Here is a 25,985-nt window from a genome sequence, read left to right on the forward strand (position 1 = left end):
TGGGTGATAGATTAAGAAATAAATAAAGCATATCAAATACAACTAAACTTTATTAAAACAGAGCTTAAAGATATTACATGGAATCCCCCAAATTCCATCATCTATAAGGTGAAAATTATGTTCTTAAATGGGGCTGAACTAGCTGTACAGTTTCCTTTTGATTTACTCTGTGTTTACACTGTAAAAGAAAATGAGCATTGCCTATATGGCAATCTCTGAAAGGGAAGTGTCCCAAAATACGTATAGTGGAAGAAAATGTATTTCAGTATTTCATTGACCTTACTCAAATTATGCTTTTAGTGCAGAAATTTAAGTATGGTAAATTATACCCACTAATTTATTTAAGAATTTATTATCAGAAATGAAAAACCTTCTGGACTATGATCAAATAGGTGCCTGCACTTTTTACTGGATACTAATTGGCAGAACCTCACTGTTACATAATTCTAATTTCCCTTTGAAGTTAATGGTTTTTATAACAATTGTCCTCTTTTTAATATCTACTATGATCTTTGATGTCAAATACAAACTAGATATAGCCTAACTTTATTACTATATCATTAAAATTACTAACATGACCTTGTTCTAATACATTTAGGATCCATTTTAACTCATTAATTTACTATCACAACTCTCAATCTCCTTCCTCATTAAATAGGTTAGGGGTTTTTTGGGGGGTAATATGTTTCTCTTTAATATTTTTATTAGTGGTAGAATACTTTATGTTTTTTTCTGAACATTATTTGAATTTGAAAAGGTAATTTTCAAATGTGCTTCACAGGATGTCATTATAAGATAAATTTTGCACAAAGTTACTTCAAAAGTAAAACTTGAAACTGATAGTTCTTTTTTTAAAGTATGCTAAAACTAAAAAAATATAATTATTTTTAAAAGAAACCCAAACCCACCTAAAAAGAAATTTACTTTTTAAATCAAGTAGATAAACAGATAGGAAATTTTAAATAGATAAAATTCATTAAATGACACTTTCTTCTTCTGTAATAATTTTATCTTCAAATAAGGTGAAATAAAATAAAGACCTAAACATTATTTAAATTAAAAATCAGTAAACAACATTTTTCCCACTTATATCTTATTTTAAAGCTTCAAGAGGTAAGAACGAACACTCCCATGAGATATTTAAGTTTGTTTCACATAATTGGAAATATAATTTTCTTCTAACTTTGTGGGCAGGACTTTTGTGTGTTTTGAGTACTAACATATATTCCTCACCCAGAACAATGTCTAGCACCTAACATACATACAATGAATATTTGTTGAATAAATAACTATGCTACAGAAAAACATTTAAGGTAGGTTAAAAGACAATAACAATCCATCTGCCACTTTCCAGAATTACTGCCCAAGATGATGTGTATGCTAAGGTCTTAGAACTAACCATTATCGATACAATCATAATTTTTCTAGTTGGAACATTAACTGAACAAAGATAATTTCCTGATACTATGAACCTTTAAAAAGAAAGTTTAGAAATCAGCATGTTCTAAAACATTTCTTGGGATATATAAGTCTTAGTGGCATACAAGTCATAAATATTCTGGGAAATCAGGACTTGACACTGTCTTTCCAGGTTTAGAAAAGTGATTCAGAAGAAACAACACTCTAAAAACACCAAAGATTTGTCTGAGCAGCAACACCAGGGTATTTTACAGTAATTCCAAATTGCCTGTGGCATCTTTTTACTGGTTTCCTGATATCAGTTTTAGAGTTAAAAAGAATACATTTGAAAAGTGCCCGCAGGAAACACAAATAGGTTTCCTTTGCCCCTAATGTTTTCTCATACAGTGGTCAGAAATATAAAATAATATTATGGTTTTCTCCCTACACAGTTTTACAAATAATATGAGATTCCATAATGCTTCCTTTACTTTGGTAAAATAAGGAAAATCCTGCAATATACAAAGAACATTAAAAAAAAAAGTTAGAGGATTAATCCAGTTAAGAATGAGCTGTGGGCTTCCCTGGTGGCGCAGTGGTTGAGAGTCTGCCTGCCGATGCAGGGGACACGGGTTCGTGCCCCGGTCCGGGAAGATCCCACATGCCGCGGAACGGCTAGGCCTGTGAGCCATGGCCGCTGAGCCTGCACGTCCGGAGGCTGTGCTCCACAACGGGAGAGGCCACAACAGTGAGAGGCCCGTGTACCGCAAAAAAAAATAAAAAAAAAAAAGAATGAGCTGTGAATCTCACATTAATATACGATAGAGAGTTTACTATGATAAAGACACTAAAATTAAGACAGAATATTTTACCATAGTTAAAAGATCCAGGTTTAATCTAGCTAGAAGAAAAAAATCAAGTATGACATAGCATAACAAAAAGTTCAGTAGATCATTTTGGAGGAAATAAAGTATTTAATCATAATCAGAACATATATTTTTACCATCTAAAATATCATCACTGAGTATGTTCTGGAAGTAAAAAGGTACAACCAGATAGGAGGGGAAAATAGAAATTTGTCTACAGACTGATTTAAGGCAATTAGTTTTTTTTTTTAAGGCAATTAGTTCTTAAACTTCATGAGAAAAATATTAAACAGTTAGATTTAAACTATTAACTTGACTTTTATTTTAATTTTCCATATAAGAAACTATTAACTTAGTCATTGAATCTCATTTCATGCTTTTTATTTAATAATTTATCCTTACACCTTTAAGAGACAATACAGACAACTGATTTCTATAAAGATTTTTGGTTTATATGCAGGCTTCTTGGTTATTTTTCCTGCAAACTATTAAAAAAATTTCAATGGATGATCATTGCTACATTTAGGAAAAAAAGAGGTTTTCCATAATCTTGTGCCAATAACAAACATAAACCTTAATAAAATATACAAAATCATTTCATAATTAAAAACAGTAATGTACATATGTAGTGCAAGAGTTGAAAACAATTAAAAATTACACAGTCCACAGTGTGAGTGAATAATTGTGCTAAGGCTTCTAACACCTCGCTATACCTTTGCAGCTCTTTAATTTTTCTAGTATGACTTATCTATCAGAGTTACCATCTTATTGGTATAGTGAATGTTTTGCTTGGATTAACTTAAAACTTGTTACAATTCCCAAGTTACAAAAAGAAAAAGTGTTCACAGACCCCAACATCAGCACTCTCAGAGGATAAGAGAACTCTACACTAATTCTATGTTAAATGTACTGACAGCCACATAGATTGTTTTTCTTCAGAGGCTTTTTATGTATATGCACACATATGTATTTTTTTTAAAATGGAGATGGGTTAAGATATGTTAAGCTGGTGGCTTCTATTTATCAAGAAGGAGCTGCTTCTACAACTAAGTCAATTATTCACACAGATAAGGAAGGATGATCTTATCCTCAATAACAGTGTTATTTCATGATCCAAATATTTCATGATCCAAAAATATTTGCTATATTAATTTATGCAAAATCATAAAACATCAACAATCACTTGGTTACTTGTAAATAGGAGAAAAGAAATACCAGAATCTCCAAAAGATTTAGTAATACTATGCTGCTTCTACCTGAAAAATATTTCACGTATCTTATGAAAGATTTTTAAGTTGACTGCAGAAAAAGTAAATAGGTAAAAAAAAAAAAAAAAAAAAAAAGCACAATAAAGCCTAGAAGAGTATTCACAAGTAGGCAGGGAGAATATGAAAGTATTGCTGTGGTTCAGAATCACTACGTGGCCTGTCACGTGAGAAATTTATTGTCCAGCTAAGTTTAAAAAGACCTAAAATCAATAATAAAGCAATGAGGACTATTAAGGGGAAAAAAGGAAAAGTCACTGACTGCAGAAAGAAAATGATCACTTCAGTACCAAACACCTCTGAATGGAAAAGCTACAGTGAGGAATGAGAAATGTGCTCATCAGTTATGTCCACTCTGGAAGAGAAAGAGGAAGTAGAGAAGAAACAAAGTAAGGAAACTTAAATTTTTCTTTAGGGAGAAAAGAATAAAATTAATCTTTTATTAAATCTCCTTAAAAAACACCAAATGTAAAAATTTTATTTTGACTCTGACTGTAATGGCCAAAAACACTGGGATCATATGATGAATAGCAAACTAGGGTTCAACTTCTAGAAATACAGACTCAATAAATACTTTTACCATCAAAACTACATTAAGATGTATTAATGAAAAAGAGAATAAATGAAAAGAGAATTAAAATAGCCATCGCATGGGAATCAAAAGGGATATAGTTACATCAAGTTTCTCTAAGAAAAGATATAAATTAGACATTGATGGTATTTCAGTCTTTTAGGGAAAAAGCAGCTAAACTTTAGAGGATGAGAGTGAAGGAAAGGATCTCTTAAACGTATGAATGTTGTACTGTAAAATATGAAACAATAAGCTACCTAGAAAATGATCATTTTTCTAGAATAAAAAGTAAAGAATAAAGATCTATGGACCCAAATATGATTGCTGCTACTAGGCGTTTTCTTGTTGTTTTATCTATCTTTTTTGGGAAGGCGAGAGGGAGCAGTGACACAGAGGTCATGACAGAAAAATCTAGAAAGACCAAAGCTAAACTAAACTAAAAGCAGCTAATGAGAATGTATGCTTCAATGATGAAGGCTACTGTCTAGATGATATAGTTTTCTAATATATTTTTACATTTTAGGGAAACAGCAACAAATTAGGCTTCTAGTGATAAGTTTATTAACAGCTATCCACAAATTACAGAAAGGAAATAAATTTTTAAAAAACTTTATGAAACAAATTCTAATATGCCTTGTCCTCCTGTTTTTGCCTAAATGTAGCTGAGAATCTATCTATGTAAAGTCACATAAGTCCTGTATAAAATGGACTCCATGAGGCCAATACAGTCTAAATTACATCAACAAAATCATCACAGCTTTGACATAACGTTTGGCAACAAAATTAATCAAATAATTATTAAACAAAGATATTTAAATTTAATCTGCACATATACATATATAAATATACATGTAGTAAATAGAGTATGAGTTCATATATAATTTAAAGTGTTTTTCTTAATTTTACATGTAACTAAAATAATAAAGAATATACATGTATCCAACAGAGACTTAAATTTGACAACTGCTGGACATAATTTAGTCAAATTTAAAGTAACAAACTCAGAAAGAACAAAATATGCATAAGAACCCATAAAAACATATACACATTTTTCACCAACATATAAATAAAGGCACCTATTTCCAAAGCATAATATAACAAAGCATTATACAAGAGAAGCAATTGCAATGCATTCAGTTTTACTGTAGTTCAGTGTAATTATTAAATTAAAATCTTACTTTAGGAGTAGCCAGTTTTAAGCAAATTCAAAATATTTTTCCACTGGCAAATTTCGTATTACTATGACTAATCTTTTAGCGCTATGTATTTCCTTCAAAACAGCTTATGCCTTTGTACAGAATTTGGATCACATACCCATGCCTCTGTCTGAATGGGCCTGATGTTGCTTAGTAGCACCTCTTCATAGTTTCCATAATCAATGAATTTAACAACTGCTGTCATACCTGAAGAATGAAGAGCTTCAACTTCTGCTCGGTAAAACTGAGGAGACAAAAAGGAGTTTTAAATATGACAATCAATATTGTCTACAAAGGGTGATACATGATGGAAATGTAAATACTCAAAATGTTACAATATTTGTATTTTTTGAAAACTCATTTTTTAAATCAATTTTTATTGAGACATAATTGACATATATCATTGTATTAGTTTTAAGTGGACAACATAATGATCTGATATATGTATATATTGTGAAATGATTACCACCATCAGTCTAGTTAGCATCCATCACCACACATAGTTACATTTTTTTCTTATGATGAGAACTTTTAAGATTTACTCTCTTAGCAACTTTGAAATATACAATATTTTAAAGAAAATAATTTTTAAGAGAATAATATTTTTAAGAAAGAAAGCTTACCTTTGGATAATCATAAATTGGCTAAGAAAAAGAGAGAAATTCTCTCAGCCATGTGAGTTCTGACATACGTACACTGAGCAGTAGTGAGATTTCAGAACTAAGAGGGTCAATAGAGAAGAACATTCACATGCTAATGGGTGTAAAAAGAACTAGTGTTATGTTTTGTTGTTAGCCATTGAAGCCCTTTGACTAACACTGGTAAGAAGGTTCTTATGTACTTATCAGAATATTTAAGTATGGAGCAATGTATTTAAAAAACAGAAATATATGACAAAAAAAACAAAAAAAGAAAAAGGCTCATTGTTGCAGTCATACAGGCAGCTGTGGTGAAGGAGGGTTTTCAGTAAAAAGTAAGCACATGACTTGTATCCAGGATTTATAGGATTTGAGACATTGTAAGACGGGACACTTTTATTTCATCTGTTTACCCAGTGTTCCTTGGCTCTTGGAACCAACACACATTAACAAACTCACTAGGAACTGAATTTACATAACAACTACAATTTTTAAATTTATCTGTTGAGGTAACTGGGAGTAGGTCAACTGATTGGAGTATTCCCTCCACTATAGGTCAACCCATTCAAGACTCAAATTATACGTCTGAACGTTGCTTAGTGAATATGAAATGGAAACGAAAAACTCATAAAACTCTTATTTACTCTTAAGGAATGTTTTCTTCAAACTAGGGCAGTTGGATGCTCTAATATAACACTCTAACAGTAACCTTTAATATAACAGGACCCTATAGGACCTTCCAGGACAAACACCCCTCTCCCTCCATGTCCTCCACCTGCCTCTTGTCTGTAGAAAATCTTTAGTCAAAGAATAAATTTAATCAGAGAAGTGAGAAAATGCAGAAACAAAGGAAAATAGTCAAACAAGACAAAATAATAATATTGATAGTTTAACCATTAAGCAAAGTCAAGGACCTTTAGTTTCTCCTCCAGGGCTATAGATAAATATTCTGGGCTGTATCCTTTGAGCTGTTTTGCAGATACTGAAACCCCCACCAGGTAGAAAAAGTTAACCACAGGCTTCCCTGGTGGCGCAGTGGTTGACAGTCTGCCTGCCAATGCAGGGGACACGGGTTCGTGCCCTGGTCCAGGAAGATCCCACATGCCGTGGAGCGGCTGGGCCCGTGAGCCATGGCCGCTGAGCCTATGCGTCCGGAGCCTGTGCTCCGCAACGGGAGAGACCATGACAGTGAGAGGCCCGCGTACCGCAAAAAAAAAAAAAAAAGAAAAAGTTAACCACATGATGACTGTAGCCATGACATAAGCTGTTCCACCTTACACAATTCCAAGAACTGGCCTCAAGAAAATGGGAACACACTGACGCTGGAGTTGAAGATTACTTGTACTTAAAACAATCATATGATGCTGATCAGATCACTGCATGACCAATTTCAAGATGATTGCTGGAGCTGACTGTACTGTTCTGCATGTAGCTCCCCTCCACCAACCCCTCCCTCCACCCGTACATCCCTGAAAGTCCCCTTTAAAAGCTCTTGCCCCCTGATCAGCAATGTGGAGTTAGTTTTTTGGGACACAAGTCCATCTTCTTCCCAGAACTGCCAGCTTCCTCAATAAAGCCATCCTTCCTTTTACCCAGCACTTGTCTCTCGAGATTTGGCTTTCAAGCTATGAACAGAAAAGCCTGAGTTCAGTAACATTAACAGGATCACCAGAATCAAAAAATACTAAACACAACAAAAATTCTTATTCTCTACAATCTTCTAAAATAGCAGTTACTCTGGGTATACCAGGAAAGAACCTGCTTTCACTGATTTTTTTTTAAATAAGTGATTTTTTTTCTTTAAAGTCTTTATTCAATTTGTTACAATATTGCTTCTGTTTTATATTTTTTGTTTTTTTGGCCCCAAGGCATGTGGGATCTTAGCTCCCCGACCAAGGATTGAACCCGCACCCCTTGCATTTGAAGGCAAAGTCTTAACCACTGGACCGCCAGGGAAGTCCCTGTTTTCACTGATTAACTAGTATACTTCACACTACAAAAGTTATTAAGTTAATCCATCATATTTTCTTCTCCAGATCTGGATGCTAGCAAATTTAGAGATACCATGCTAGAATTTTCCTTATCTTAGAGTTCTTAATATACACTCACATCTCTCCCTTCCTCCTTTATTTCTTAGCCTTACACTTCTGTGTTCTGTAAATTGCTGTATTTCTGGACCCATGCTTCAGTTGTAAGCTTCTTAGATAATTAATGTCAGTTCAGGTAAGTTCAACAGGTAAGTTCAACAATGACAGCTAGTCATAATACATCCTAGGAAAACAAATAACTTGACATCCTTTCAGGAGCTACATGTGAAAAATGAATTCTATACAGTGTGGAAAGTACTGCAATAAAGGTGTAGTGATATGGCACTTAATAAAGTTGAGGAGTTCAGGAAAAGCTTCCTGGGGCAGATGACAATGGATACAGTCTTCAAGGATGAAGAGTATTTAGCCAAGTTAAGAACTGAGGAGGGTGTTCCAGGGAAAGTTACAGAGACATAAAACATAAAGAGAAGTATAGGAAACAACAAGCAGTTTTAAATTAACTATGGCATGATGTGAGAAGGGTCAACCAATAGGACAAGAAGGTAAGGACCAGCTGATAGAGGCTCTATATGCATGCTAAAGACTACAAGTGAAAGATTTTAACTAGGAAGAATGACATGCTCTAAGACCAAGATCACAGTGTTGGCAGTTTCAGTGACAAGTTTAAGAGGAATAAGATTTAAGGCAAGGAGACCAATTTGGAGGCTGTTACAATATCCCAGTTGAAAGGACTGAAAGAGCTGAACTAGTTATGGCAGACATACAGGGAGAAAAAGCATTGTCCCAGATGCTCAAATCCTGCTATGGAAGTAAAGCTTGAGAGAAGGCAAGGTATCATGAGGAATGTTTTAAATGATACTAACTGATTATTTCCAAAACATCATTACAATGCAATTAAGATTATGCTTTCTTAATGACAGTTATAGACAATGCTTTTCTTAAATCTTTACCTTAGTCTCTGGCTAGAAAATTGGAAAGTTGCCTATTCTTGAAAAGACGCTTAAAAGTTATTTCTTAAATTAAGTGGTTTCAGAAGATAACTAATGCCATCTCTTTCAGAGAGTGAAAATTATTTATCTTATTTGCTTAAAGGTGCATCTATACAGAGCCTACAGTCCTTCACTCTAAACTGAATGTATACATCCATGTAAATTCAAAGTAGTCATCTTAGACGATCATCCAATTATTCTAAGAATATTCTAAAAGCTCAAAACATTTTGGGAAATATTAGGCACTATCTTTCAGAAGCTATATGACATTATTTTGAATATATTCAGTAGAGGCAATCGATGAATTCAGTATCATTGATTTTCTGAGAAAATTACAATTGAAAGTAAAGCTTTAAAAACAATCTCATCAGGTATTTGAAGGCATTTGGGTAATAGCACAGACAAAACTATCTTATACATCCCAAGCACCTAACGCTTAGCAGCTACTCAATTATGGTCTGTTGAATACTCAATATTTGTTGAAGAACTTGTCTAAGTGTAATATCTGAATATCTTAGGTCTGTTATTCTCTGTTGCTTTATTTGTTTCTGGTCTTTCATATTCTCTCTCTCTCTCTCTTTGTATTTTTAACCATGCCTCATAATTTTTTATAGGATGCCAGACATTGTAGATGAAATACCATGAAGAGGATCTGTATAGAAAACGTTACTTTTCCCCAAAAGAGGATTATATTTTGAGGGGCAGGCAGACAGAGTACAAGGAGATATCCTTAATCATGTAAAGGGTTGATTTTAGGCATTGTACTGGCTTGTTTGTATTTTGCACTTACTACTAGGGCACAATCCTTATGGGATTTCAATGGAAAGCCTGAGTCTTTTACCAAGCCTTTCAAACATTATTAATGATTAATTATTAATCATTTACTTCCTCTGCTCATCAAGGTCACCATCAACTCCACACTGTCCAATGCAAACTGAAATTTCCATCCTCATCTTAACCTTTCACAGAAGCATCTGACAGAAGTGAATCCTCCCTCTAAGGCAGACAACGCTAGTTCTGTAAACTAGCACTGATTTCCAACTACTTCTTGCCTCTACCATAATGGAGAAACAGTTAAGCATAAGTAACCCCTCACTAGCCAAATCAAACAGTTGTTGTATTTTGGAAAGTGAGTGGTCTCAGCTGCAAGAGTAAGAGTCTAGATAGTGAAGAACGCCTGTACTTGCTTTCCAAGTCTCCCTAATAGCCAAAGAGAAGCCATGTGAAACAGTTCCAACCAATGAAATTGTCTGTAGGTATTTCTGGGAAGGCTTCTGCTTTTCTTGAAAAAAAGAAAAGACACAGCTAGTGCTGTCTCCTCCTCTGCTTTTAGCCTTGAATAAAAACTTGACGGTAGAGATGCTGCTTCTAGGCAAATGTTATCTCACATTCATACCAAAACCTTAAAAGACTATGCCATCTAGTTGTACCTGGACCCCTCCTTGCTGCTATCATTAGATAACAACTCCTGATCCCAAGCCCTATAGAATCTTTAAAAGATCCAACCACACTTCCTAGCCTGAATTTCAGTTCCTTGAAATTTTCAGTTAACTTTACTTCCACCACTCCTTTTAGCCACACACAGGCACACCCTTAACAACTGAAACTACTCTACATATGAAATATTTATTTCAAATATTTTTTGACTTGATCCTCACATCCACCTAGGTCCCTCACACTATAACTCACCTCTGTTTTTATTACCTTGCTAATATCTCCAGTCCCCTAACTACTTGACTTTTTTCCTGTGTAAGTGCCCCCTTGAGAATGAACTAGTTAACAAAGTCAACAAATAATTATGAAATCCCTACACTATGAGAGGAACAGGGCAATAGAGGAAAAACTAGAGATAATATGGTCCTGCCTTCAAGGAACTTAAAATCATGGTAGGGGAAGGAGTTATCAATGCAGGAACCAAAACCAAAAATACTTATAAACTGTAATAAGTTTTAGAAAGTGAACAAGGCACTGATTGAGAAAGGCAATAATGTAGAAGGGATGAGGGGGCAGAAAAGAAGGGCTTCTTCTAGGAAGTATCTGAGCCAAGTCCTCAAGGATCAGAAGAGTAGTTGGTGGAAGATCATGTTGGGCAGAAGGGGAAACACGTACAAAGGCCCTTCTCTCTGAGGGTCCCTCTGTCCTCTTCCCCTTCCTGTTTGCACTGTGTTGGTCTTCTCCCTCTCAGCCAGGCTCTTTTATCTGATGCACTGTATTCCTTCTCAACCTCACCTTCTTTTTTTTTTTTTTTCACGATTTTCCTCTTTCCCTTTTAGCCAGAATATAATGTAGAACTGAAGATTGTTTAAATGATTTGTTTCTTAAATTATTTATTATTAGCTAAATAATTAACCTTCCTGCTCTTAATTTTTTTTAAAGTAGGCTGACTGTGTATTTATCTTTAAATTAAATGAAATCTGCAGAATTTGTGTGCCATTCAACTGATTTTCTTCCTTGTGAATCAGTATAATTTTACTAGAAAGAAAATATTAATAGTTCAGTTGATGATAACTGAAGTAACTCATCAACTTCACTTCATCACTTTTACAATACTTTTCTGATATGCAAGTGAAAATCAAACCTAACATAACCAAATCCTATGGGACTCCTAAGCATCCATAAAAAATATTAAATATTTTGTTTTCCCTTTGATAAGTTATATATGTATACATCTATTCAAAGAATTTATAAACAAGTACAATCATAGAACACAACTCAGTCCCAAAGCAATGGCTTTCTATGGTCTCACTAGACTCTTACATTCAGTATTATTAGTATATAATAACTTTGTAACATGCATACCTTGTTGTCTTCCCAATAAAGTGCTAAACATTCATCTCCAGGTTTCCACAGTTTTGCATACTCCATAGGAATAGATGATTCCAGTACTTTTTCTGGTTTAATTGGCCCAGATCTTCTTTTGGGCCCACTATTGTAAAATATTTTATCATCATAGGGTGTAGCTGTGATGGGTCCTGCTGGCTTAATAGGTCCTACTCGCCTTCCCTTCAGTGGCATTTCTGTCTCTCCATTTGGAACACCAATGAAACTATTCGTTCGGACAGGATTCTGGTAATCAGCATTTACATTAAAATGTTTTTCAATTTTTATACCACTAAAAGCTTCATTATTTATTGTTCGTGGTTTCCTATCATAAAAATGATCAGGATTTGCTGTTTGGCTTTCTCTTTTCCCACGTTTTTGATAATTATAATCTATGGATTCTTGAGGAAGTGGATTTTCTTTTGCCTCTGCATAGGATAGAACTTTTCCTGATTTGCTTTGCATAGAGTTATCCCTTTTTTTAAATGCAGCATCATTGTGCTGGGAACTTAAAGGGTATGAAGTATCTTTAGTTCTATCATATCTAGAATATGGTCTATCACACTTGATTCTCTCTTCAGCCCATACTTCAGATCCTGAAGAAGTACTTGGTCTTTCAGAACCTCTGTTTCTAGGTAATCCACTGCCTTCTAAAATTGACTTTGAATTTTGGATGTCTCTTTGAAAACGAGGAGGTTTTTCATTTCTTGGCTGTCTGGTATCATTTCGAGGAAGATATCTTGGTTGATTATTATCTTTTACTCCATTTTGCTCAGTATTTGACAATCTGTGTTGTCCTTGATGAAGCTGCTGTGGCTGTGATTTAGGTTCTGAAAAGTAAAAGTATATCATATGCATATTAAAATGAAGACTCTGTATTAATACGTAATTACCAAACTACTATTTTAACATCTTCCACTATCTTCCCACCTCATTATCTTAATCCCTCTTTACTTTGTTAGGGTCCTGTATTTCTAATGTACAGTTTGCCTGGTTAGCCACATTAGTGAAGTAAAGCAATGATATGAACCATGAATAAATGGTGGATAATTCAAAAACAAGTTGTCTTTGTCACAGAACGTTTGCGCTGTTATAACAAAGCCTATCTATATATGCTATTCTGGTAATTCATTTCCCAGGACAGTAATGAAATAGAACTTCAACCTGATAACACAGAAGCTGCTATAAAACTGTACAAGTACAACCCTTGCTCAACTCCTTTCTGAATCCCAGTCCCATTTAAAATGTATAGCTATCATTGTCAGTCAAGTTCTAGTCTTTGCAAAAAAAAATATTTCTCAAATCTTTCTGGATCTGGAATTGCCAAGTGTTTGGATTACAATTAGATATTTACTATAAACCTATCAAAGTAATTAAGAACAGGTACTACTTGGAAATACAGAAAAAAGTGTCAAAAATATGATTAAGCAAAATAGTGCAGATAATGTCCAACTAGAAATCAAAATCAGTAACATGGTAAATATATACTCATAATCTGATGGTTATATTTCACATAATCATTTTTATTCTACTTCAGTTTGTACTGTGTCACTTACTCTTTCTTCCTCCATTGTTTCACATAGCATGTCTATAACACTACTACCAATCATATTGACTGGTCTTTGGTGTACACATCTTGTTTCTCTTGTCATACACTATAATCAATATGCAGATCAGGATTATTCTTACATTTGCCCACTATCACAATACTTCTTAACAGGGGCACTATTGACATTCTGGGTGAGAATGTTTCCTGTATTTGCAAGAAAATTAACTTCTTTGACCTTCAGATACTAAATCCTAAAGCATTCTCCCTCAGCATTCCTAGTCACTGTGACTACTCAAACTGTCTCCACACATTTCCAAACACCCACTGGAGGAAAAAAGGTACCAGATAAAATGTTTAGATCAATAGGAATAAAGAGAAGACCTTTAAAAGTTCCTGAATGACAAAGCAAGTCAAGACTAAAGATCAAGGCTCAAAATGAAAAGAAACTTCTCAATGGAACCACTGGAAGCTAGAAAGCAATCTAACAGACTTTAAATGTCTTTGAAATTAAAGGAAAAATATTTTCTAAGTACAATTCTATATTCAGCCAAACCACCCATTAATTGTGGCAAAGAATAAAGATTTTTCAAACATGCAAGATCTCAAATACTAGCCAAGACCATCTACAGAGACACTTTTACAAAATCACTTTTTCCCAAGATAGGCTTTATAAATATAACACAAATATCTTATTTTTAAACCACTGTAGTCAATATTAATTTTTTCTTTAGAGAGAAGAAAAATGGACACAAATGAGCATTTTCAGCAGAAAGCATATTTTGGCATTTGCTCCAGTCATTATTAGAGAATAAAGGCAGCAGCCGTCTCTTGCTGACAATCTGCAATGCATCAGGTACCCCACACTAGCACTTTATACACATTATCAATAGTCCCCACAGTAGTCATAACATACAGGTGTTGTGGGGTTTATTTAATAGAGAGGGGTAAAGTCCTTTATATATTGAATTGAATAAATTTTTCAGCTTCCAAAATAAATCAAATATGAAGGTATTTTATTTCCTGACAACAAGGTTTGAATAGATATTCGGGGAGTAAGCTTTTTAGATTTGTGTTTAGGGATCAATTTTTCAAAATTATTCCAGTTAGGGACACCAAAATCTATGATGATCAGGAAATACAAATAACTTAAGTCATCATGAGAGTACATTACTGAGAGTAACTGAGTATCCTGGACTACAAATGGCAGTTGAATAACCATATATACGGAATGAAGGCTTCAAATAGGCTTGGTAGGTGCTGGAGAACTTGATTTCAGTTCTTCTAAAAGAAGAAAAAAGGTAAAGATTTCCTAATCTATTTTAACTGAAGAAGTACGTTAGATTACAGAATAAAACAATTAATTTTACTACTAAAGAATACACTTCATTTGCATTATTATGCTGAGGCAATATAGTGAGAGAAGAATCTATAAAGGAAACTGCTTTTTAAATAAGAACACCTTTAAAAAAATAAACTCGATGAGGCAGAAGATAAAATTGTGCTTTTAAAAGAACATAGTTTTCATATACATCCATTTCATTCCAAAACAAAGTAAGAGTAAGCCAAGGAAGGTCCTTAAAGGTTTCATCATTCTTGGATTTCCTTAAACCTAATACCTTTTATCTTAGGTAGTTAAGTAATGATGTCAGGTATAAAGTAAATATTTTGAAACTGAACTAATCTATTAAATAAATAAAAGAATATGCTCAATCACTAAATTCTGGAACAGTGATTTTAAATAAATTAAGAAATAGCCCAAAAGTCAAATAGAAACTCTTCAATTCTGCAGTAGGAATCTAGTGGCTCTCTGCCACCTTTCGTGAGGAGGCATGATCATTCCAAACCACCAAAATACTAATTGGCACCAGAGGCCAGGTCTACAGTCACTCTAATAGGAATATACTGAGACACTCTTCTGTATAGGAAGGAGAATAAAATGCATCACTATGTTTTTCTTTTTTTTAATGACCTGAAGGGGAAAGATGAAACAAAACAAAAGCATAAATGGAAATTGGTAACATTTAATATTAAATAGGAGAAAAAAAAAGAAAATTAGCAAAAAAATGACAGAAAAATTCATCACAAAATAGATAAAACTGTGAAAACATCTAAAAATTTAAAGTGATACAAGTCCATATGATAAAATTAATCAAAGACTACTACATGAGTTTCATTTGCCTTGTAATAAAATGTTCCTATTAGACCAGATCATGAGTTTCAAAATGCATCTTTACAAGATAATTGATTACAATGTTTTACAGCCCCATGATTTGAAATGCAAGGATCATTAAGAACGAATTTATTAATTGTCACAAATTATTTGGGTTTGTACATAAGAATATGCTAAATTAATCAGGTATCTTAAAATATTAATACTTCTTTGCAGAGTATTCATTCTCCAGTCACAGTTGTACCTGCTTTTTATAGTAAAAAAACAGGTATATTTTGTTTCCCAAGATGACTCTTCATTTTATTCTGAGACACCTATCTGAAGAAATGACTTAATTAAGACTTTACCATGCACCTGACTCTACTTTAAAGTCTTTTGACTACATTACTTCATATAATTCTCCCAACCATGCTGAAGGGCAATATTATTATCCCCATTTTACAAGGGAATTAACAAAAAGCAAGGCTAACAGCTAGAAAATGTTGAAGCCAGAGCTTAACTCAAATCTAATTGAAGCAAAAGCCCACGATTTTCTCATTATGCCAACCTGCCTGCCCATAGCAACAAAACAGAATGTAACCAACATGTTAACTACAATTTTATCACCTACATTTGTTCATTTCTGGTGCGATGCAGAAATCACAAAAGCTCTTTCGCAAAACCAAAGGAATGGCCATTTATGGGCCAGATACTATTTTTAAAAAGTCATAGTACCACAGTACAACAGGTTACCTACTAATGCAGACATGAATTCAAGAAGAATGGTTAAAATTATTTCTGAGTAATCCTTCAACAAAGAAAGCAAAATAAAAACAAATCATTAAAGATACTTGTTACAAAAAGATGATATTAACTGATTAGTACATGAATTCACATTAAAACAGAAGCATAACACTTTCTAACATTTCTATGTCTATATATAAACCCGATTGCTTTTTTTTCACATCAAAATTTTCAACTAGTTTTCTCAGTTATACAAATCAGGGCTTTTGTGTAAAATATCATGAGATATTGTGTATATTCTGTAATGATCACAAAACTCTTTGGCTATAAAATTTTATCTATCAGCTCAAAATTTATACTTTGTTTCCTCTGTAAAAAGTTACTTCCTCTATAAATTTATTCTGTATGAATTCTGACTTAGATTAAAAAGTTAAGACAAGGAACTATGTTTCATTCTTAGCAGGTACATATAAATACAACTGGTTATTAGATGATTATGTTCTCCATATAGTAAAAAATAAACTGTAGCCTTGTAAAAATCTTATGTTATAGGAAGAGAAATTGCCCATCACCCCAAGCCTTCGGCATAACTTTTTCATGCTATATTAAATACGTCCTTTCTTACCACTCTCTTCAAAATAATCACTTTAACATCCATAGAACATTTATCTACTGGATATCCTTCAGCTTATCTTCTAGCCCCACTACTTCACTGACACTATTTTTGTCAAGGTCTCCAATCAGTGGTGTGTTGGAGCCAGTCTGAATATTGCACAAAAACAGATTACTAGATTTTCAGAAAATCTGCAATCTCGTTGCAGATTGAAATTAGGTAACTGTTGATAGCTTGAAATTAGCCACAGTGGAATATTTACACCACAGAAATCAGGAAAAGCTAAAAATCAGAGCATCCCTCCCCTGCCTTCCACCTCTTCCCCCAGAGCCAGTTGTTAAACATTCACCAACACACTCTTAATGCTATGTAAACCCAATGGACACTTCCCATCTTTATCTCTGTTTCTACTCCTCCTACTTTTTGGCAGCTGTTTTCTCAGTTTCCTTTGCTGGCTCTTCCAGCTCTATTCAATCTCTAAATTCTACTGCCTGTTGAGTATCTCTCCTTGATTTTTTAAAAACTTAACATATCTTTAAAAAGTGTATTTCAAATTCACAGTAAGCCAATTTTCACCAACTTTCTATACATTACCTTTAAATTTTTTCACTAAAGTTATCCCTAAATCCACATGTAAATTTCTATATACAATTAATTTTTAAATTCAAATAACTACTAACTTTACGTTAATAATCCGGACATTACCTGTGCAGCACTGTGGCATATTTTCACTTTCCACCTGCTATTTTATCTAGCGCCTTAAACTACCTGGATAATGTCAGGTGCTATGCTGTCAGAATGCTTAAAAATCTAGGGACCACAATGTCATAACAACACAGATCAGAGCATTTCAAAGTAATTCTAGCTAAGGACCAGGGTTTTTGCTGTAGTTATTGGTTCTGGTTTTAATTTCCAATCAGCTGTTGACTGTCACTTTGGTAAAATGCAGTAACAAATATTGAGGCATTGACAAACTGCTAAAAGAGTTTCTGAATACTTACTCTCAATTTCAGTACTTATCTGTACTTATTCAAAATCAGACACTATACCAGTATAGAATACAGTATCACTGGTACAGACTATTCACTGTTAAAGTAACAAGTCCACATGACAGAATTAGAAACAACTATCTCAAGTTAACCTTAAAGCACTATCTAGATATGTGGGGTAAATTTGCACTTCAAAAAAAAAAAAAGGGAACGGTAGAAAGAAATCAGTCCTATAAGAAAAAATCAAGGACTGGGAAGGTCATACTGGTGGTTAGGGATAGAGAGAAAGTGACAGGCAGTGGGTAGATAACTACACATTTTCTCTCCTTTGCTAACAGCTTATGACTATTCACATAGCAATCATTCATCCCTGGCTTCCAAGTAAGCATTCTACCATCAATTTCAATCAATCAGTTGCATAGGGAAATGAGGAGGAATGTTGTTTGATGCAACTGGATGTAAACATGCACAAGACTCAATACATGGGCGATGTAAACATACACGATACTCAATACATGGGCAATCCTTTCTTGAGGAAATCCTTCACAAGAACATCTAGCCTTACACATACATATTCTCCTTGTCTTCTTGACCTAGTTTTCTGGCCTTCCAATAAAACTGTTACCATTCTATCACATTCCCTTCCTGTATCCCTATTCTTCATTCTTTAAAATTCAAGCTATAAATCTATAAGTCAAACTATTTAAACTGACTTGAAACTTGATTAAATGAAAATAAAACAAAACCAAAAAAGACACTTACCAACCATCAAAAGCCTGCAACTTCATATGCACTACTCATCAACCATTAATACTATACCTGCTGCCATCTAAATATATTACATCTGAATATTATGCGGAATTTGAAATTATGCAGTACCATTAACCAAGAAAAATGCTACTTCTCACAAAATCCACAGAAAATAAAGAAATGGAACTCCACAAAAATAGTATATGTAATATAATCTGAATTTTATTCTGCCAACAGGAAGAGTCTATGGAGCATTTTAAGCAAGGGGGTAGTGGGATCAAATTTGTGTCTTGAAAGATCACTGTTTGCAAAATGGAGGATGAGATAATAAAGTTCTGTAAAAAGTCAGGAGGGGGCTTCCCTGGTGGCGCAGTGGTTGAGAGTCCGCCTGCCGATGCAGGGGACACGGGTTCGTGCCCTGGTCTGGGAGGATCCCACATGCCGCGGAGCGGCTGGGCCCGTGAGCCATGGCCGCTGAGCCTGCGCGTCCGGAGCCTGTGCTCCGCAACGGGAGAGGCCACAACAGTGAGAGGCCCACATACCGCAAAAAAAAAAAAAAAAAAAAAAAAAAGTCAGGAGGGTTGATGAGGGCCTGAAGTTGGGTAGTAGGGGAGGAGATGAGGACACAATGAGTGGAGGACGCCATTGCTACTCCTGCTAATCACAGTGATGTTAACGATGATGACAGTGGTGGTGGTGGTGGCATTAGAACTACCATTATATGGAGGCCTATGTGCCAAACACTGTGCTTAGCACTTTTATGCATAATCTAATTTGATCTTCTCAATAACTCTAAACCTAGGTGGTGCAACTGTTTCCCCATTTCCCAATAATGAAATTAAGGTTTGAGAGATTATATAACTTTCCCAAAGACATACAGCTAGTAAATACAAGAGCTGTGAGTTAAGTTAGTGGTAGAATCAGTTGTATTTATCTGCCACAGCATCCATTCAATTCTCCCCTTCTTTTGGTAAAAGAACTCTGCTTTCAGTGATAACTACACCCTCCCTTTTAACATATAATCCAGAATCAATTAAGATGTCCTAAGCTCTCCTGACTAAGAAGGAGGCAGATATAGACATTAGAAGATGGAAGGTCTTTTTCTGTCTGATATTCCAGGTATAAGGGCCATTCTATTGTTTCTGAGAAATAATTTTTTTAATTACTTTTTCATATTATGAATGGAGATTTGATACCAACAACTGTCAAACAGACCATCCAAGTCTCTTTGTACTCCTATTTCAGCCGCTTCACACACACAAATGCCAACATCCCCACTGGGAGTTGAGCTTGGGGAATCAATAATTATATGATGAAAGGTATTTATCTTTTCCCAGAAAAAATGTTTTTGCAAAATTAAGATAAGTTTTTACGTGCCTATCTTTGTATGTCATTATGCCCCCTTATATACGATGGCCTTATGCTATACCTGGTGCTACCTGGGCCAATCTTTGTTACCACGTGAAGACAGCCCATCAACACACAATTCAGAGACAGAGAAAGACCTTCCACTTATATAAGCCAATAAATTACTTTTTTGCATATTTGGATTTCTGTGGCTTACAGCTTAATGTAAACTAATTCAGAAATTAGTGCCAGGAAAAAGAGTGATACAAGTGACAGACCTAAAATGTAAAACTTGTTTAGTAAAGGAAGGGTACAGGGTAGTGAAAGCTGCTTTATCCCCTAACAGAAGTTGGCACTCCTCATTGTTTGGTTAAACTGTAGCCTATTCTCTTGGAACTGAGACCACCTAACTAATGAGGCCAATGCTTTAGAGAACTTGGTATGAAAATGTCAGGGTGATGAAAGGTGTTGGTTACTTCTTATTGCCTTCAGTAAGTCCTACAAGAAAGCAACAAGCTGGCAAGCTTGAAAGTAGAAAGGACACTGATGCAACTAGCTATGAGGTGCTCTTCTCAATTACACCAAAAAGCCAAAAGGACTGTGACTCAGAAAATCATGCTTCTTGAGAGATTACAGAATTCTATGAACCAAGGAATAAAAGAGGAAAAGCAGAAGATGAGACTGGGTCCTGGAAAGGGGAAGCTTGATCACCTATGACCATGTCCAACATTTATGAATGTTGGATGGGTTCTTAGTTCCTATAATTGTTTAATTTAAATCTTATCCTTTTCATAAAAAAATCTCTATTTGAATTCTGTTCATATTTTTCTAAGTGTTTACCCTTTATATAACTGGGTCATATTCTCTAGTCTACTTTCTAAAATTTTGACACAAAATATGGAGAAACATAAATAAAACTTGTAACAAATACTTAATTTACAAAATAAGCTATAGAAACAAGGAAACAGAGGAGTATGAATTTAAGAAAGTTACTCTGTCCAATTTTCTCACAATGCCTCTTTTTCCCTATTTGGAAAAATGAAGGTTTTCCTGGTTTTATTTAGATGTAAAAAGTTAAAACAGTAAAGTTACTGTCTTAAGGCAACCCCTCCCTCTATCTCTGGCCAACCCAGATATCTTCCATGATAATAGAAAGAATAAAACCTACTCTTTTTGTCCCAAGTTGAAACTTAAAATATATATTTCTAGTGGGCATTGTTTCAAATGGTAGTTATGTATTACTGAAGTAATATATTGATAAACTTAAGGTATGTAAAGTTGAAAGTTGGCCTGATAATCTGGCCATGAACTCTATCTAGTCTATGAAACCAAAAAAATTTTTAAGAGCCTATACATGAGCCTTTTCGAACACAACCCTATCACAAACTCATCAGTTGAATACTGACATCAACCAACTTGACAGCAAATTATTACATATCACATAGAACACTTTAGTGATTACTCTCGTAAAACAATGTAATCCAACCTGATCTTTTTTTTTTTTTTTTTTTTTTTTGTGGTACGCGGGCCTCTCACTGTTGTAGCCTCTCCCGTTGCGGAGCACAGGCTCCGGACGCACAGGCTCAGCGGCCATGGCTCACGGGCCCAGCCGCTCCGCGGCATGTGGGATCTTCCAGGACCGGGGCACGAACCCGTGTCCCCTGCATCAGCAGGCGGACTCTCAGCCACTGCGCCACCAGGGAAGCCCAACCTCATTTTTTTCAGAATATTGATAATAATGTCAACTAGAATTACATTTGTCTTGAATTAAAAGACACAACAAAAAAGTTAATGATACGAGAAAATCTCTAGGAAAAGTACATGTGATGATCAATTATAGGCACTAATTATTTTATTGCATTTTACTTTATTGTACTTTGTCAATACTGCGTTTCTTACAAATTGAAGATCGGTGGCAACTCTGAATTGTTAGATGATGTTTAACATTTTTGAGCAATAAAGTAATTTTTAATTAAGCTATGTACATTGTTTTTTAGACATAATGCTATTTCATACTTAACAGACTACTGTATAGTGTAAACATGACTTTTATATGCACTGAGAAATCAAAAACAATTTGTGGGGCTTCCCTGGTGGTGCAGTGGTTGAGAGTCCGCCTGCCGATGCAGGGGACGTGGGTTCATGCCCCGGTCCGGGAGGATCCCACATGCCGTGGAGCGGCTAGGCCCGGGAGCCATGGACGCTGAGCCTGCGCGTCCGGAGCCTGTGCTCTGCAACGGGAGAGGCCACAACAGTGAGAGGCCCGCGTACTGCAAAAAAAAAAAAAAAAATTTGTGTGACTCTCTTTATTGTGATGTTTGCTTTATTGTAGAAGTCTGGAACCAAACTCGCATTATCTCCAAGGTAAGCCTGTATCTCTAACGGAAATTTTAAAAAATCAGAATAAAGAAATGATAGTGCCCTTTGTTCTTTTAGAGAAAATTATATAATACAATGTGAAAGTAAATGTGTTACTTACCTGCATTAACTCTGTAAGAAACACATTCTTAGAGGATGTATTTTTTTTCCAACAAGCCTAACACATTACACAGAATTTGGTATGACATAACAAGTCCATCCAGGCCTAGGCTTATTCAGCTAAACATGACTTTTAGGGTTACCTGAACTAAATAAAATCCTCAGACAGCTTAAATGATACAAAACATAGAAGCAAGAGAGGTTTGATAATTCAACTGAATTAGAAACAAACATTAAAAAAAAACCCAAATATACACATCATTGAATCATGATTACTTCTTTATAATCAATTTAGGTCTGTAACAGACACAAATAATGACACTGATGATATGAACATGAATAAAATGAAAAGCCCATAGTTTTTTTCATTAGCTGTTCATAAGGCATTTAACCATTAAAATTTATGGAGACTCTATCCTGAAAAGCTTTCTAGATTTTCCTTAGAAAAATGGCCAATATTTTCTCCCATCAATGCAGAGTTAATTTTAGAACATAAGATTTATGGAACAATGACCAAATTCTGAGCGAAAACCAAAGTGGAGATTCAATTTTACAAAAGTAAGAGGTTATTCTGGGCTTTATTTTCAATTAAAAAGAAACATGAAGTAAGCAGAAAAACAATTCATTAACTTGCCTCAACTGTTTATTTTACTATGAACCTCAGCTCACCTAGGAATACCTCAATAGTATGAGAATTAATAAGAGAAGGAGTAACAGAATGATTTTTTTTTGCAAGATACCTGAGGAGGACAACACATCAAGCATTTCCATTAATCCTGTCACCTTTATTGTAACAGGATTACACGAAGACAGAGCCAAGAGAATACAGGCACACCTTGTTTTATTGCGCTTTGCAGATATTGCATTTTTTTTTAACAATTGAAGGCTTGTGGCAACCCTGCATCAAGGAAGCCTACTGGCACCAGTTTTCCAACAGCATTTGCTCACTTCCATTCTCTGTGTCACATTTTGGTTATTCACAATATTTCAAACTTTTTCATTATTATTATATGTGTTATGGTGATCTGTGATCAGTGATCTTTGATGTTACTACTATGACTTACTGAAGCTTCAGATGATGGTTAGCATCGTTTTTTAACAATAAAGCTTTTGTTTGTTTGTTTGGCGGTACGCGGGCCTCTCACTGTTGTGGCCTTTCCTGCTGCAGAGCACAGGCTCCGTATGCGCAGGCTCAGCGGCCATGGCTCACGGGCCCAGCCACTCCACGGCATGTGGGATCTTCCTGGACCGGGGCACGAACCCACGTCCCATGCATCGGCAGGCGGACTCTTAACCATTGCGCCACCAGGGAAGCCCCAGCATTTTTAATTAAGGTATGTGCATTGTTTTTCCAGACATAATACTATTGCACACTTAACAGACTACAATATAGGATAAACTTTTTTTTTAAACATAACTTTTATATGCACTGAGAAACCAAAAAATTCGTGTGACTTGCTTTATTGCAATATTCACTTTATTGCGGTGGTCTGGAACCAAACCTGCAATATCTTCCAGGCATGCCTGCATAAGAAACATCTACAAGCATCATAATCTTCAGTCCATATATGTATCAATTTATTGTCCCGCTACTTGTACTCATGTTTGTTATCATTAATCTCCTCTGATGTGATGTCAGCATCATGAAAGAAAGAATTCAGGGTGAGAAGAGCTATTACTGAAAGGATAAGTTTCTCTGGTCAAACATTTAAAACAATGAAATAGCAAACCAAGCAGTATTTTCAAGGCTGCCTGTTTAAAGGATTTCTTAGCCATTCAAAACAACTAGTTAGCCTTATTTTGGCAATAAAACTTTGAAATAAAGAATGTAACGTTATTACAGATTACAAAAATGCCAGATCAGATTTGACTACTGTATTCAAAATACCTCTGCTAAGTCTTTATATTTTGTTTAGTGTTGCTTACTCTAAGTAAAGGATAAAAAGGTTTACACAAAGTAAATAATAATATTCTTTTTAATAAGCATTCCTATGACCTTTTAAGTTTGTGGTTTCTTCTGTTTCACAAACTAAACAGTAAGCTTCTTTGGGGCAAGAGCTACAAAATCCATCTATTTCCATGAATTTTCTGAATGAGGTATTTTATTAAATTTTGTGTCCCTGACGCTTATCATAGACCAGGTACAAATAAATACTACATAAAATACTGCATATATAGAATGAATAATTTCTTACAACACATACAGTTGTAGCCTCACTTCAGTCTCAATCCCATTTTCCACCTTGCCAATGGACAAATTTTTTTCTGAAAGCACCAAACTTTGTTACTGTCATGCCACAAACCCTTTTATGGCTTTGCACTGTCATTTGGATAAAATAAAAACTCCTTAGGACAAAATCCTCTTGATCTGGCTCCAGACTACCGCTTTTACATCTGGCCTTCTACTTCCACCTCTCCCATAACCTCCCAGGCACAGGAACTGGCGTTCTGCTGTCTCCAAGCCTGGACATGCAGAGTTCCCTACATTTGGACCGCCCTTTCCCCAACACTCCTCCTTTGATCTGTCTAAATGCCACCTACTCTAAGAAGCCTCTGCCTATCTCCCATCTTGGTTAGCTGGCCTCCCCACACAGTACTTCTAGGAAAGAACAGAAATTTGCTTCTCTGAGAACAGTGGTTATCAAGTAAGACAGAAAACTCTAATGTAAGTTGGAGGGGGTAATTTCTGGGGTTAGGATAATCAAAGGAACACGTGAATTTGGATAAAATTTAAGAGCCTCTACAAACATTAGAAATACCTAATTTTTTTAATTTGGGGATTTATGAAGGTCACAGGTTATATTCCTTGTGAAAGTCTAGGGTGTGAAATACTATTATAATGTCTATATCTTTCTCACATTCTAGCTGACTCTGTACCATATTAATAACAATAATGTAAATACAAAACAGTCTACTAAAACAATATCCAATATTAACATATGTGTTTATAAATTTCTGTCCCCTCAGAAATAAATCTCTCTAACACTGATGTTTGGATTTGAGTGTATTATTCATGTCATGTATCTTAATTAACTTTAATACCTTTTCCCAAGTGGAATGCTAGTATGCTAAATTTTGTTGGTATAGGATGTGTTCTGTGAGAACTGAAAGCTGATAGACACACAGGTCACCGTAGAATTACTATTCTTGGTCTCAACTTCATTAGGATTTAGTAGAGACTCTAGGAGTCAAAAGCAAATGTAGGGAGACAGAAGGATAAAAGGAAATCAAAGGAGCTCTGATTGGGATAGTATAAAGGGAGGTTGAGAAAAAAATATCTAGAAGTCAGATTTTAAGAAGCAGTAGAGATTCTCCTGCTAACCTTGCAGAAGCAAACATGGGAACTGCCTAGGGGGGAGGTCATGTGGCAAGCACCTGAGGGCTTCTAGGAGCTGAAGGCACTCCCCAGGAAACATCAAACAAGAAAGCAAGAATGTCAGTCCTACATCCACAAGGAAGTGAATATTGCTAACAACCAGTTAACTTGTAAGAGGACCTCAAGCCTGAAGCAAGATCACAGCCCCAGCTGAAATCTTGATTTTAGTATGTGAAACATTGATCAGAGATCTCAACCA

General features: G+C 35.0%; 1 protein-coding gene across 1 annotated transcript in view; it reads right to left on the bottom strand.

Annotated features, from left to right (window-relative positions):
* TDRD3 (tudor domain containing 3) overlaps positions 1–25,985 on the bottom strand; it is a gene marked incomplete at its 5' end in the record, with an annotated part of 202,067 nt that overhangs the window by 35,653 nt on the left and 140,429 nt on the right. The window contains 2 exons of the mRNA XM_079721579.1: positions 5,415–5,540; positions 11,771–12,621. Of these exons, the coding sequence (XP_079577705.1) occupies positions 5,415–5,540; positions 11,771–12,621 (977 nt within the window). The remainder of the gene's footprint in view (positions 1–5,414; positions 5,541–11,770; positions 12,622–25,985) is intronic.

Source organism: Hyperoodon ampullatus (genome assembly GCF_949752795.1).
Source record: "Hyperoodon ampullatus genome assembly, chromosome: 16".
Lineage (NCBI taxonomy): Eukaryota > Metazoa > Chordata > Mammalia > Artiodactyla > Ziphiidae > Hyperoodon > Hyperoodon ampullatus.